The sequence below is a fragment of the Euprymna scolopes genome, chromosome 17, assembly GCF_053919585.1.
Source record: "Euprymna scolopes isolate OS-2025 chromosome 17, ASM5391958v1, whole genome shotgun sequence".
In the NCBI taxonomy this organism is placed as follows: domain Eukaryota; kingdom Metazoa; phylum Mollusca; class Cephalopoda; order Sepiida; family Sepiolidae; genus Euprymna; species Euprymna scolopes.
The window spans coordinates 17,722,824-17,737,373 of NC_136498.1; the positions used below are offsets into that span (position 1 = coordinate 17,722,824).

General features: G+C 36.6%; 1 protein-coding gene across 1 annotated transcript in view; it reads right to left on the reverse strand.

Moving 5' to 3' along the window:
• LOC145296702 (uncharacterized) overlaps positions 1-6,562 on the reverse strand; it is an 80,644-nt gene extending 74,082 nt beyond the window's left edge. Inside the window, exon 1 of the mRNA XM_080142679.1 lies at positions 6,364-6,562. Coding sequence (XP_079998805.1) covers positions 6,364-6,409 — 46 coding nt within the window. The 5' untranslated portion in view covers positions 6,410-6,562. The remainder of the gene's footprint in view (positions 1-6,363) is intronic.
• Positions 6,563-14,550: the final 7,988 nt, after the last annotated feature.

Consider the following 14,550-nt stretch of genomic DNA (forward strand, 5'->3'; position numbering starts at 1 on the left):
GTGACTAAAATTAAACACAAATTCCATGAACAAAACTTTTTTCCTAAAACTGCCAGCCTCTGGAACTCTGTTCCATTAACCTGCTTTCCATCTGACTACAATATTGTCGTTTTCAAGTCCAATGTAAACAAGTTCTCGTTGAGCCTTCCTCTTACATAATAAAATTATACTCAATTTCTTCCACTAACAATTACTACACGGTTGTCCAAGTGACCCTTATCCTCCAGTGGCCTTTGAGCCTCGATAAGTGGTAACTCCTTTGTAAAAAACATAGATAAAAAATTCAAACAAGGAATTTCAAGAAAAACTCCTTAGCCCATTCATTTTCAAATAAAGAAATTATATATATATTTTTTAAAGTTTTTTTTATTGCATTTTCACCCCAAACAAGGCATATTGCCACTTTGTTGTAGGGGGCTACTATCAGGGACACGGACCTCAGGGGTACTGTGTAGGGAGTTGGGCAACAAGATGTCGATTCATGTTGCCCTTGAACTTCTGCATGTCAGTACAGTTGGGGAAGCAGGGACCCGGCAGGGAATTCCAAAGTCTAGCTGTCCTGGGGAAGAAACTACTGGAGTAGAAGGCTCTCTTACATCTAGGGATCTCTACTGTGAAGGGGTGGGATTTAGCTGCTTGTTGGGTTTGTCGGGGGTATTTATGTCGAGGGGGCACAAGTGCTTGCAGTTCGTCAGAACATTCACCGTTAAAGTACTTGTAGAAAAGGCAGAGGGATGCAACATTCCGTCAATGGAACAGAGGCTGAAGTTTAGCTGACAGTTCAGGACCTATCAGATTGGCGACTCTCTTTTGAACCTTGTCTAGGAGCGAGAGACTAGTGGCAGATGCACCAGCCCAAATATGACAACAATACTCCATACATGAGCGAATGGTGGCCTTATAGAGGTATAGGATACTTCGGGCATTAGTATCTTTCTAGCATGGTAGAGAGAACCTATTTTCTTCGCAGCGGTCCTGGTGATACTCTCGAAGTAATTGTTCCAACTCATGTTTCCTGAGAGCGTTAGGCCGAGGAGTTTAAAGGATGTACTTTCAGATAAAGAGTCATTGGCCATTGCTATTGGTGGTAGAGGAGGTTTCTTGTAATTATTGAAGGAAACGAGTTTAGACTTGGCAGCATTGAATGTGACCATCCATTTATGTCCCCATTCCACTACAGATTGGAGGTCATCCTCTAGTGCTTCTGCCATTTCTTTAGATATGTGTTCATTTGTTTTCCTGTTGTGTCTGTTTTAGAGTGTGGTATCGTCAGCCTATATACTCATCTCACAGGCAATTTTGTCAGGGAAGTCATTTATGAATATTAGGAATAACAGAAGTCCCATGATATATATAATTATTGGTCCACTAACTTCGTCAGATTTGGACCATAGAAATCAACCTTGCCCGTTTGTCTGTTTGTCCGTTTGTTCCCCAAAATTTCAATGACTACTCATTACATTTTTCTGAAATTTTGCATGAAGTTACAACTACCCAAGGGAGGAAATGTAACATTCTCAAATTTTTTATAAATATTCTGGATGTGTCCTCAGAGGGTCAGAATGGGGTCAAAATGGCCCAAAATAGTACTTTTTGGGATATAGAATATTTTCCGACCATTAGATTTTGCTGAAAATTGCCCAAAAGCAAGATCACATGGATATATATCTGGAAACGTAGTATTTGACTCGGGAAAATTCTGGGGCTTGAGCCCCAGGGTGTTTTAGGGGTGAAAAACACACCCTTTCGGGCTAATTTTTATTTTTCTCCTAAAATTCATACTTGTGCCTAAATAGATGGTACCAAATTAAAAAAAATTATGGCATCGTTTGTCATGAAATGGTGTAATTTGGCTGTTTTAGCCCAATATCAGGCCAGGGCTTTAAATGGTCAAAATAGGTAACAGTTCTTACAACTGATTTTGGGAATGAACTCTTGTAGACTCGATTTTACAAATATTGATTATATATTCGTAGATTGAACTTCAATATATGCAAATGGTTTACAATATGAGGTTACAATCTTGTAAACAGGCAACTCATTTTTTTTAGAGTGCCTTCTACACATAAAGATCCAACCTTTATCTAACTATTCCCTCGTGGGGAGGCAAGTAAATAAGAACATGTCAATTCGGATTTGTTTTACAATTCGAATTGACTATGTATTTATTCCTGTTGTTTCCTGTGAATGTTAGGCTGAGAAGTTTAATTAATAAACTCTTAGCTAGTGTTCATAGGCAGTCATGAAGATTTCGTCAGTGATAAGAATCTTCAAATTTTTGTGTTTTGTACGTAGATCATTTAGAGTTTTATCAGAAAGGGTCTTTCTTGATCTGCCACGAAAAATAGGATGAAAAGCCGTGTGAAGTGTGGGGCCGTTTATTTTACTGGCTGCAATACCAGTGTAAGCTGCACCAAGAACAGTTGGATGTTCCATATCCTTGGAAGAAATTGTTCGCTTGAGGTAATCAACTATAAGGTTAACCACATGACTCTTTCCAGTCCCACCACAAAAACATGACAAAGGCATCAGTCGGGGGACTATTTATATAGTTGTTGGCTTGCTACTATATTTACTATAGCTGTGATACAGCGACACACTCTGTCTGTGGGTGACAATGTACTAAAAAATTTTAAAAAGAGGCCATTCTGAACTGAAACAAAAAATGTTCTTTAATTGCTTCAGTCTAGATGATTTTTCCTTCACTGACCGAGGTTACAAGATAGCTGAAATGCAATCTCAGAACAGATACTACACTTTGCTCCTAACCAAAAAAAGAAAATGAACATGAAGATTAAAAGAAATATTAATAATCTGAGGAGTTGGTGATTATTTCCTGCAAAAATTAAATATATATCAAACATTTTAAATGAAGGTGCGCTGGGGGTGGGGGATATAAGTTAACCTGAAACAAGTAATTAAAAAGTTAATGTAGGTGTCTTTTCACTAATGACATTGAACTTTTTTGATTGAAACAGTTTCATTTTGGTTAATTTCGTTTTTGCATTGTCTCATCTTACCCATATTAAGTTATTTCTGTAGATGAGATTTAAAGTCATTTTTAGAACACTCATTTTTACCAGAGATTTTGAATCGTCACTCATCATCATCATCATCATTGTCGTCGTCATCTTAACGTCTGTTTTACACGTTGGCATTGCTTGGGCTTGGGCGGCTTGAAAAAATGGACTTCCAAACTAACCTATCTTTGGCCAAGTCTTTATTTATCCCTCTTTCCCTTTGGTCCATTATTATTACTTCTTTCCATGTTTCCCTATTCCTTCCCCTGTAAACTGACCATGCTACCTCAACTGTGCTACATCTACTCATCCATTTTTTTTCAATGTAACCACTGTGAAAAATTTCCCCCACTCTATATCTGTGCCTAAATCAAAACGCGGATTCCATGAACAAAGCTTCTTTCTTAGAACTGCACGCCTGTGGAACTCTGTTCCGTCTTCCTGCTTCCCACCGGACTACAACTTGGATGTCTTCAAGTTCAATGTTAACAAATTCCTAATGAACCGCCCCCTTAAGTAAACACTTCATCAAATCTCCACACTAACGTAATGTACTTGCAATAACCCTTATCCCTGAGTGGCTTCCGGGCCTTGATAAGTGGTGATCACTGTGTAAAAAAAAAAAACCCATACCATTGAAGTCTACTCTTCCGCACACACCTCCCTACACTGCCCAATTTTAATTTTCTTATGACGTCATCAAAACTAAACCTGTCCTTAAGATTCACTTTAAACAATAAACATCCATTGTTTCATTATCGCATCATCATTTCTATTCCATGCTTCCTAATTAATCATTTGGTAAATATGAAGAATTACTCCACCCTCCAAAAATCCTTTAAAATTACCACTTTTAAAGGTTTTCGGGGTCACTGAAAACGAAAATAACGTTTAAAATTATGGCAAACGAGTAGTTTCCAAGATATGAAGAAATGTTAGTTTTAAAAAAGTGGGGAATCACTTTTCTATATTAATTTAACGTAAAATGAGCACCCACTTTGTGGCCACGATTTTTTTCGGGGGGTGGGGGATTTCTTTCCACCCTCGGAAAATCCTTTACAATTACCACTAACTTTTAAAATTTCAAGAAACAAGTAGTTTCCAAGATATAAAGAAATGTATTCCCATTATGGTCACCTTTTTTTTTCTTTTTTTTCTTTTTTTTAGGGGGTGGACTGCCAGTTTGTTTGTCGTTCTTTTTTTGGAGGGGAATTATAGAACTTGTATGGTTTTTTAACAGATGCTTATGCAGTTTAGTTAACCGTCATAAGAAAATTAAAATTGGACAGTGTAGGGAGATGTGTGTAGAAGAGTAGACTTCAATGGTATGGTTACGTTGAAAAAAAATGGATGAGTAGATGTAGCACAGTTGAGGTAGCATGGTCAGTTTACAGGGGAAGGAATAGGGAGACATGGAAAGAAGTAATAATAATGGACCAAAGGGAAAGAGGGATAAATAAAGACTTGGCCAAAGATAGGTTAGTTTGGAAGTCAATTTTTTCAAGCCGGCCTAGGCCTAGCCCAAGCAATGCCAACGCGTAAAACAGACGTTAAGATGATGATGACACTGGCGATGATGATGATGATGAGTGACGATTCAAAATCTCTGGTAAAAATGAGTGTTCTAAAAATTATTTTAAATCTCATCTACAGAAATAACTTAATATGGGTAAGATGAGACAATGCAAAAACGAAATTAACCAAAATGAAACTGTTTCAATCAAAAAAGTTCAATGTCATTAGTGAAAAGACACCTACATTAACTTTTTAATTACTTAATTGTTTCAGGTTAACTTATATCCCCCCCCAACCGCACCCTCATTTAAAATGTTTGATATATTTAATTTTTGCAGGAAATAATTACCAACTTTTCAGATTATTAATATTTCTTTTAATCTTCATGTTCATTTTCTTTTTTTGGTTAGGAGCAAAGTGTAGTATCTGTTCATTTTTTAAAACATTCGTCTTCTAACTTAATCTTAACTGGTAGCTACTCGGACTTAGCGTTGATGGTATAAATGAATTCGTTAACTGCCCCAAATACTAGAATGGCCTAGAAATGGGAAATCCTTTACGTTATGTGAAACTGGGCCCCCTGCTCTAGATTCTAAAATAATTGTTTTTGTTTATTCGTTTTTCTGCTTTTTTCCCTCCGGATGTTCACACGTAATTGCCAAAAAAAAGTAGAATCGTAAACTGTATATGTATGTAAAATAGCTTCCACCCCTCCTTTATGTGGCTTATGTTGTACTATGCTATATTTATTTATTTATATCTTGCCAAATAAATTTAATTTGGATTTAATTTGGGCGAAGAGTGTTAATGTACCAATGTAATAAAAAAAAAGAAAAAACAACTTTCTTGTTATGATTTTAGTTTTTAAAGAAAATAACATCTTAGTAAAAGACAATACAAAACCGCAGATTAGCCAGAGCAAAATTGCGTACTTGTGCAGTTTACGAACCATGCTAAAATGATAACGCTATTAATTAGAAACCCATTCTTAACGTGTGGAAGGTTTTGTTTAAAACTGTTCTGTACTTTCACCTAACATTTTAATAAACTAAAGACACTGTAAACATTGAATTTAACTCGAAAATCCGATCTACAAAATGGGGGAGGCCATTCAGGATCTTAACTTATTGTTCTCACTTATTGTTCTTGAACTATTTTAGTTCAAAAATCATTTTTCTTACACTGCTTCTCAAATGCTTTATTTAAGAAAAATTATATCGTGGCATTTTACAATTTTTTTTTTTATTAATGTTATAAAACTTTATTACATTAGATAGTATCTGTTCTTCAGATGCTGCTGCTGCAGACTGCTGCAGTAGAAGTATCAGAATTTTTGTAGGAATTTTTGACACCCCTAACACGAAACTGCGAATACAATATAAAAATCTCGGAATTTCTCTGTTAAAAGTGGGTTATGTATTTTTTTTAAGGATTATACTTCCAAAATAAACTATTACAGTTGTTTTAAAAGTAATAGAAATATTTTTTTTTGTTTGCTGCACTTCCATTTCTTGTTCTCTTTCGGTGGAGGAGAAATCCTTCACGACTGAGACAATTTTTATTTTTGTACCTTTTCTCCACGTTAAAAAACGACCCTGGTGTCTAACTCTGTCCCGTAGGCAGGAATAGTAAATAGGTACATTAGATAGAGTAGTCAAGAAAAAAAAATCATTTTTCTTACAATTCTAAGTAAAATACCTTCCTTAGAATGAGGAGTAAAAATTCGAAAAAAAAAAAAAAAAAAAGCAAAAGAAAATACCACCCGTAAAATTCACAAGCATCCGAAATTGCTCCAGTCAAAAAAGTTTAAAAGCATAGTTTTACTTACCAGCAACAAGTGTTATTAATAAAGCGCACCCGCACAGCAGTTTCATGGTGTTGGTTGATGCTTCGTGTCAATTTCTTGTTCTTGAGACGAGATAATAAAAGTCTTTTGGAGATTTCGATTTCAAGATTGAAATTGTAACATACAGTTCGATTCGTGTTTTTATAGAAAATGATAACAGCAGCAGCAGTTGCAATCGACGTTCCTGTAAAATGGGTGCACGTTGACACTCAGGGTCATAGAGGGAAGAGAACAAAGGCATGTCATGTCAGAGTTCAAATGACTCTGCCAAACTCAGTCGAGAAAAGCTGGATTTCTCCACACGTTAACCTGACTCCATGTTTGCAGTTAGAAGCGGGTAAATAATTTAATTTATAAAACTCATTATGTGTGTGTGTGTGTGTGTGTGGGTGGGTGGGTGTCTGTCGGTCTCCATTTTTTCAAACTGCATCTCCATCGAGACGCAAGGTCGCACACAGCGTGGCACGAGGCGGATCAAATGATTAAATTTTTTATGGATCGTTCTTTTATGGATTTTTAACCAGTAAAAATAGCAGCTACGAAGTCAGAAGTGAACAAAAATTCGAACTTAGCAGGTGTAAATCAACTAAATGTGTTATTTGTACACATGTGTAAATATATATATTTATACGTTAAAGTCCATTTATTTTTAACTATTTCTGGGTCATTTGATGATAATTCAAATGGTAACGACTAAGACTGGAGCTCTATATGTTTTAGTTTCGATTTTAGCTGATGGCACCTACAGCATATTTTTTTTTTTTTTTTGCTTTTGAAATCACTATTATATATTGGGTACAATATAATATATGATAATATATATGGCATAATCACGTTGATACACCCGTTCTCGCCAGATCACCAAAGTTAAGCAACGTTGAGCCTGGTCATTACTAAAATGGGTGACCAATTTTGGAAGTCCAGGTGCTAACGTCGACATCTCCCTGCAAAAAAGTTGCAAAAACCTAACGTCATCATCTCCCCTAACGGGGATATGCATGCAACTAGAGACCACTTGTGAATTTCATGCCCCCATGAAACTTCCTCCTTCGGAGGAAGCCGGTTAAACCCTGAATAGGGTTGGTGCTGACTGCACACACACACGCACACACAATATATAATAATCGAGACAGAATTGACTGGGGATTTAGCAGAGAAGCCAACAAACGAAAAAAAAAGGGTAAAAAATTTTTTTTTAAATATCTAACAAATAAATGTTACTAAAGGCAAGATAAGTTACTCTTCTACCTACTTGGATAAGTTTTGTGTGTTTTAACGTGTTTTAAAGTTTTTTTCAGTTTGAAAAGCAAGTAGTGCCGAGTTGATAAGTTAAACCGACGACAAGATGGCCGACAAGAACATGTCGTCTTCGGGGTGCTAATAATGGTTGAAAAATCTAAAAATAAGCAAAATACCAATAGAAATCCCCCCCCCCCAATATATGTCGCAGTTATTTTTTTTTTTCCTTTGCTCTTCTCTAGTTTGCTTACAGCATTGCTGGTAAACACGTATGTAGGTATTAAAAAATTGTAAAAGAAATTATATACAAAAACAATTGAAGACAGTATTTGGATTACAAATCCTCACAAAATCTAATAATTTTTTAAAAGATCTCTTGCATATCAAATCAGTAAATATAAGACTTACTACTAAATATTAATAGAAATATCGAAGATGGTGTAAGATCTCTGATAATTTTTGAACCCCCTCCTCCTGCAAATGCAAAGGTGAAGCCGTCCAAAAATATTTAAAAAATACCCGCAATCTTATTTTTGCAGTTGCACCAAAAACAAATAATTGAAAACTATTGAGAAACTAATGCTTGTCACGAAGTAGATTGTTGTTTTTGAGGTGGTTCAAAATTTTTCAGATTCAGACATGTCACTGAAGACTGTTGGTCTGGACTGGAATGCAGAGATCTGATCACAAGTATTTTTAAATACTGGATAGACCAACATGGTTTTCCGAATAGATAAAGAGCATTTCTCTTTTAAGCAACAGTTGTATGGTTTGGAAATGATGAGAGAATTTTCCAGCAGCAGATTTTTAAGCACAATGAGTGGAATTTTGTCAGGATCAGTTGTTTTGCTGGCATCAAGGTTTCTGATAAGTTTAGCAATGTCCTGGACCAAAAAATATATATCGCTGAAAGAGTTTTTGGTCATAAAAAAGGAGGAGGCAGAGGAAGGATCGTAAATGATGGAATTTATGTTTCTGAATTTTTGATATGAGGATTGATAGTTTGAATTATTTGAACTACTGTTCTCATCTTGAGTGTTAATCACATAATATTTCGGCCGATGTAACCTCTGACCTTCTTCAGATTTTTAAACACAATGAATGGACTTTTGTCAGGATCAGATGACTTGCTGGCATCAAGGTCTCTGATAAGTTTAGCAATGTCCTGGACCAAAATATTTAAATCGCTGCATGAACTTCTCAGAAATTTTTGTTTAAATAGATTTCATTTATTTCAAGTAAGATTTTATTTATTATTAACATTTATCATTGAACATTTTATTTCAAGTAAATCAAATGCTGTAAGAATATATACGACGCCACATAGAATATTGTATGTAATTCTGAGCACCAGTACCTATAACATTGGAATTGCAATGTATTCTTAAAATTGAAAGATCTACAAAAATGTGATTTTTTTGTTTTACATATACAGGCTGGAACAATAAAGTTGTCTCCCTAAATAAAACAAAACAACAGCTTTATTTTAAAACTTTTCTTGAAAAAATCAATTCAGGTAATTTGATTATGTAGTAGAACTAACATCTATTCAATGTAGCTGCCTTCAGTCTCAATTACCGCCTCGATACAGGTCCAGAACTATGAGCATGCCTTTTCCATAACCGCCAGTGGGAGCCTGGTGGATACTCAGCAGATGCCGTCGATCGATCTGGTGTTGGTGTTGTAGGAGATCATGTTGTTGGCGTTCTCGACATATGACCAAACAAAATAGTCCAGCGAGTTCAGGTCGGGGGGAAGAGGAGGGCCAGTGAGAGAAGAGTACAAAGTTGTAGCACTCCATCTGAAGCCAAGCCTGGGTTTCTTTGAACTTGTGGGTCGGTGCTGAGTCCTGCTGCCACACCCAGAGTCTGTCTGGTTACATCAGGGAATCACCACATTCGTTAGCACATTCAGGTGCACTTTGATTGACTTTCAAGCCGACTTCAAAAATGTGAGGTGGCATGATGTGGCCCTTACTTGAAACCACACCAAATATCAGAATCATGGGTGGAAACTTTGTTTTCATCACCCAGGACATGTCCCTGTTATTCGTGGCAATCCAGTAATGCATTTTGAGGGTGCTGGCAATGGTACTGTTATCATAATTTGAATCGGTAGAGAGCATAAGTTGTACAGTGATGTATCTCCGATCTCACTTGTTGAACATTGTGTCACTTTCAGACATGATAAAAAACTCTTATCACTCGTGGGATTTGTAGTCAGCAACAAACAAATGGAAATGGAAAAGTAATTGTCTTAAATGGAAAACTCCAGATAAAACCCTCTGGATAGAGATGTCCACATGTTATCTTCAGAAGTTAACTTCTGAATGGCCGAATTGTTACCACTAATAAAGGCCCAGAATCAGTCACGGATTAAAAGATTCCAGGAGATGGGAAGAAGAGACAGTCATAGTCAGCCCTACCTCGACCATCTAGATAAGGAGGCCAAATAACTCATTGATGAAGTCATGTATAGAAAGTAGCTAGTAGGCACAAGCCATGTTTCGTTGATTTATGAAGCTAAGAAGCTAGTAAGCACAAGCCATGTTTCGTTGATTTATGAAAAACGATTTTTTGTTGTGTTGTTCAAAGATGCCGTGGAAATTATAAAAAAAGACCAAAAGTGCACATATCCCCCCCCCAAAAGCAAAAACATGTGGATGCATGCAATTAGAAGGGATAATTTTAATCCAACAAAATATAGTAAAGTAAGTTTCGTTATTTTTATTAATTAAAAGTGTAAATACACCACACGTTTGCTCTTGAGAACATTTATCAAGTGTAATAGTTTTAACTTCATTTGTTTCATTGAAATATATTCAAATCCTTTATTTTTTTGTTTGTGTCATCACACTTTAGCTGCAAAATATTTATGCGACTAAAATAAGAATTAATTGTAAAAGAAATTCTCTATATTCTATCAGAGAAAGGCGAAAATTTTGTTTTGTTTTTAACTAAATGATGATAGTCACAATATTAGAAAAATAGAAAAAAAATATTACCTGGAGCTCTTCCAATGCTCTTTTAAATAATTTTTGGTTGCAAGGAGAATGATATTAATAAGAACAAATTAACAAGAAAAAGAAAATTTCAAACATTAAATTTTATTATTTTTAATAATTCTGACTACTGTTCCCATCTTGAATGTTTATCCCACAAATATTTAGCCGATGTAACCCCCGACCTTCATCGGATACAGATTCCAGAGTTCGAGAAGATGACCTGATGAAAGTCGGAGGTTAGATCGGCCGAAACGTTGTGAGATAAACCATATTATAAATGATACAATTTAGTTGAATGTTTGACATTAGTCCGAGTAATATAAATTATCAATCTTTATCTAAAAAACTCTGAAACATTCAACTGAATTAACTATGTGATTTTTCTCTAAGTTCAATTAAAAAAAATATATATTTCTGCACTAGGAACTTTATTCTTTGTTTGTATTTAAATTATTTCTTTCAATTTAATTTGTTTAATTTTTATTTTTTTTTGTATTTAATCCTTCCACACGCACACCCACACACATATATATACATATCCTTTTACACATATTCACAGACATGACAGAAAAGAATAGACATTAAGATAAATATTTTTCCTAAGATTAATATATGCTTATTTATATATACATAGATACGAATAGTATCTCAGTAAAATTGCATCTAACAACATTGAAGCATGCCCCGAACCAAAGAAGCATCAAACCTATCAGAATTTCTGCAAGGGTGTGATCGTACAATTTACAAAAGAAGCAAAGAGTGTATAAAGCCTCATCAAAGTCGCCCCGGGCCATCTAAATGGCAACTGAGAAAGCTAAAATGCTTGTCTGTCAGTTTGTCTCAAACTCTACTTTGGACAAACTACTCCCTCCCTGTTTTCCTTTGCAGGCAGAAACCACACTAGATGATCTGAAAATCACCCCTTCTCAAGTACATTATATCATAAAAAACTAGACACTTCAAAAGGATGTGGACCCAAACTCATCCTAGCTTTACTATTAAAAAATGCTCCAGTTCTCTCGAAACTCTTCAACAAATGCCTTAAAGAATCATGCTTTCCTGACTGCTGAAAAATTGCTTCTGTGATACTAGTATACAAGAATTCTGGCAAAAGAATTGACCCACTAAATTATCACCCAATTACCCTCTTCCCTCTTTTCGCCAAAATATTTGAGTCTTTAATTAATCAAGCTCTAGTCCACCACCTTACAGTTGCTAAACTTCTGTTCGATCATCAATATGAATTTAGGCAAGCCCATTCTACTGCAGATATTCTAACTGTAATCTCTGAACATATATACCATGCACTGGATAAAGCAGAGGAGAGTAGCAGTAGCCCTAGATATATCTAAGGCTTTTGACAGGGTATGGCACAATGGTCTTCTCAAAACAAATCAAACCATATGTTATCATTTGAAGAATACATAACGTAATTAAATCCTTCTTAAGTAAGAGAAGAATCCAAGTTGAACTCGATGGTCGTATGTCAAAACAATAGTATATAAATGCGGGTGTACCTCAGGGATAGATTCTTGGACCTTTATTATTCCTGATATTCATAAATGACCTCCTTGATAAAATGGTTTTTGAGATGGGTATATTTGCTGATGACACCACGCTCTAGAATTGGCACGCAGGGAAAACAAATGAACACATATCCAAGGCAATGGTGGAAACTTTAGAGGAAGACCTCAAATCTGTAGTGGAATGGGGTCATAAATGGATGGTAATGTTCACTGCTGCCAAGACTAAGCTCATTTCCTTTAATAATTACAAGAAACCTTTTCAACCACCAATAGCTATGGCTAAAGGTACATTACCTGAAAGCACTTCGTTCAAACTCCTCGACTTAACATTCAAGCATCCTGTACCTCTACAAAGCTACCATTCGCCCATGTATGGAGTACTGTTGTCACATTTGGGCTGGTGCATCTGCTACTAGTCTCTCACTCCTCGATAGGGTTCAAAAGAGTGTCACTAATCTGATAGGTCCTGAACTGTCGTCTAAGCTTCAACCTCTGTCCCATCGACGAAATGTTGAATCCCTCTGCATGTTTTACAAGTATTTTAATCGTGGATGGTCCGACAAACTACAAGCCCTTGCCGTAAATACTCCTGATAAACCCAAAGAGCAACAAAGTCTCACCCCTACTCAGTAGAGATCCCTAGATGTAAGAAAGCCTTCTACTCCAATAGTTTCTTCCCCAGAACAGCTAGACTTTGGAATTCCCTTCCAGATTCCTGCTTCTCCAACTGTACTGACATGCAGAAGTTTGTGCAATGTATACAGACATCTTGCTGCTCAACTCCTTATATAGTATCCCTTCAACCCATATCCCTGATAGTAGCCCCCCTACATTAAAATGACACTATGCCTTGTTTGGGGTGAAAATGTAAAAAAAAAATAAAAAATAAAAAGATTAGAAGCTAATAGACTAAGAGTTGTTGCGATTCACCCAATAAAAATGCTTCACATAAAGAATGACGTCTGGAGCTCAACAGAATACGTCAAGTAGAAAAAGAGAGTAAGATTAACAACTTTAGAAATGTTGAATAATTCAGATCCCTGGGAATGATGCATAAAGGAAAGTCGGTCGGAAGTCTGGATGTGGACGCCTAGGAATGACATAAAAGAAGTCAAAATGGGGGACATAGAATCTCTGGAGATTGGGTCAGTGAAATTGACCCACATTTCAAGACAATGCATGTTGGAATTATAAAGCAAGGGGTAACAAAGAAGAAATTATTAAAAACTACCACTAATAAACGAATTTTCCCCCCTTTTTCTTTTCTCTTTTCCCTTTTCCTTTTTCTTTTCTTTTCTTCTCCTCCATCTCTTCCTCCTTTCTCTTCTCTCATCCTCCTTTGTCTCTTTCCTTCTTTTCTCTTCTTCCTTATGTCTGTTTCTTTTCTTTTTCCTTCACCCTCCCTTGACAGATCCTTATGAGTTCAATAGAGGTGTAGTGGTAAGTGACAGTGGATAACGGATGAGGTACATTCACTAATCACGGGTAAATCCGGGGCATGTCTGATACGCACTATATAACTGAATGATTGGTTTAAAGCTAAAACTTTTTTCGCAGGAATATACTAAAATATTAAAAAAATAAAAGTCACACCCACCCCTTAATTTACTTAATATGAGGGGCGTGCAATAAGTAATGCCCTTGACCCACTTCCCATAGCACTAGAGCAACGAAACTTGTCACAGTTATTAGTCTTTCGCTACATAAGAACCACCCAGAGTTATGCATTTCTCCCATTGTTTGATGCAGCTCTGGAGACTGTTTTTGTAGAACACCCCAGGTTGGTCCTCCAACCACGACGTGACTTCAGAAATCAAGGCTGCGTCATCTTGGAAACGCTTTCCTTTCAAAAACAACTTCATGGCTGGGAAGAAGTGAAAATCAGAGGGTGCAAGGTCAGGAGAGTAGGGAGGATGGGGAAGGATTTCATAACCACACGCCCGTGCTTCTGATCTGGCGACATGCGAGTTGTGGACCGGAACGTTGTCCTGCAGAAGGAGGGTACCTTTGCTGATCTTGCCCCGCCTCTTGATTTTGATAGCTTCCCTTAATTTCCTCAAAAGTGAGGCATAATAGGCTCCTGTAATTGTGGTACCCTTTGTCAGGAAATCTGTCATCACTACTCCGTCCTGGTCCCAGAAGACTGTGAGCATGACCTTGCCAGCAGAGGGCTGCACCCTTGTCTTCTTTGGAGGTGGTGAGTCCAAGTGCTTCCACTGCATTGACTGGGCTTTGGTCTCTGGATTATAGCGATGGATCCAGGTTTCATCCTGTGTAATCAGTCTTTTAAAAAACTTTGACTCATCTTCTTGGCACATCTCCAAATTCATCCTCGAGCACTCGATGCGTTCTCGCTTCTGGAATGGTGTGAGCAACCTGGGAATCCATCTGGCAGACACC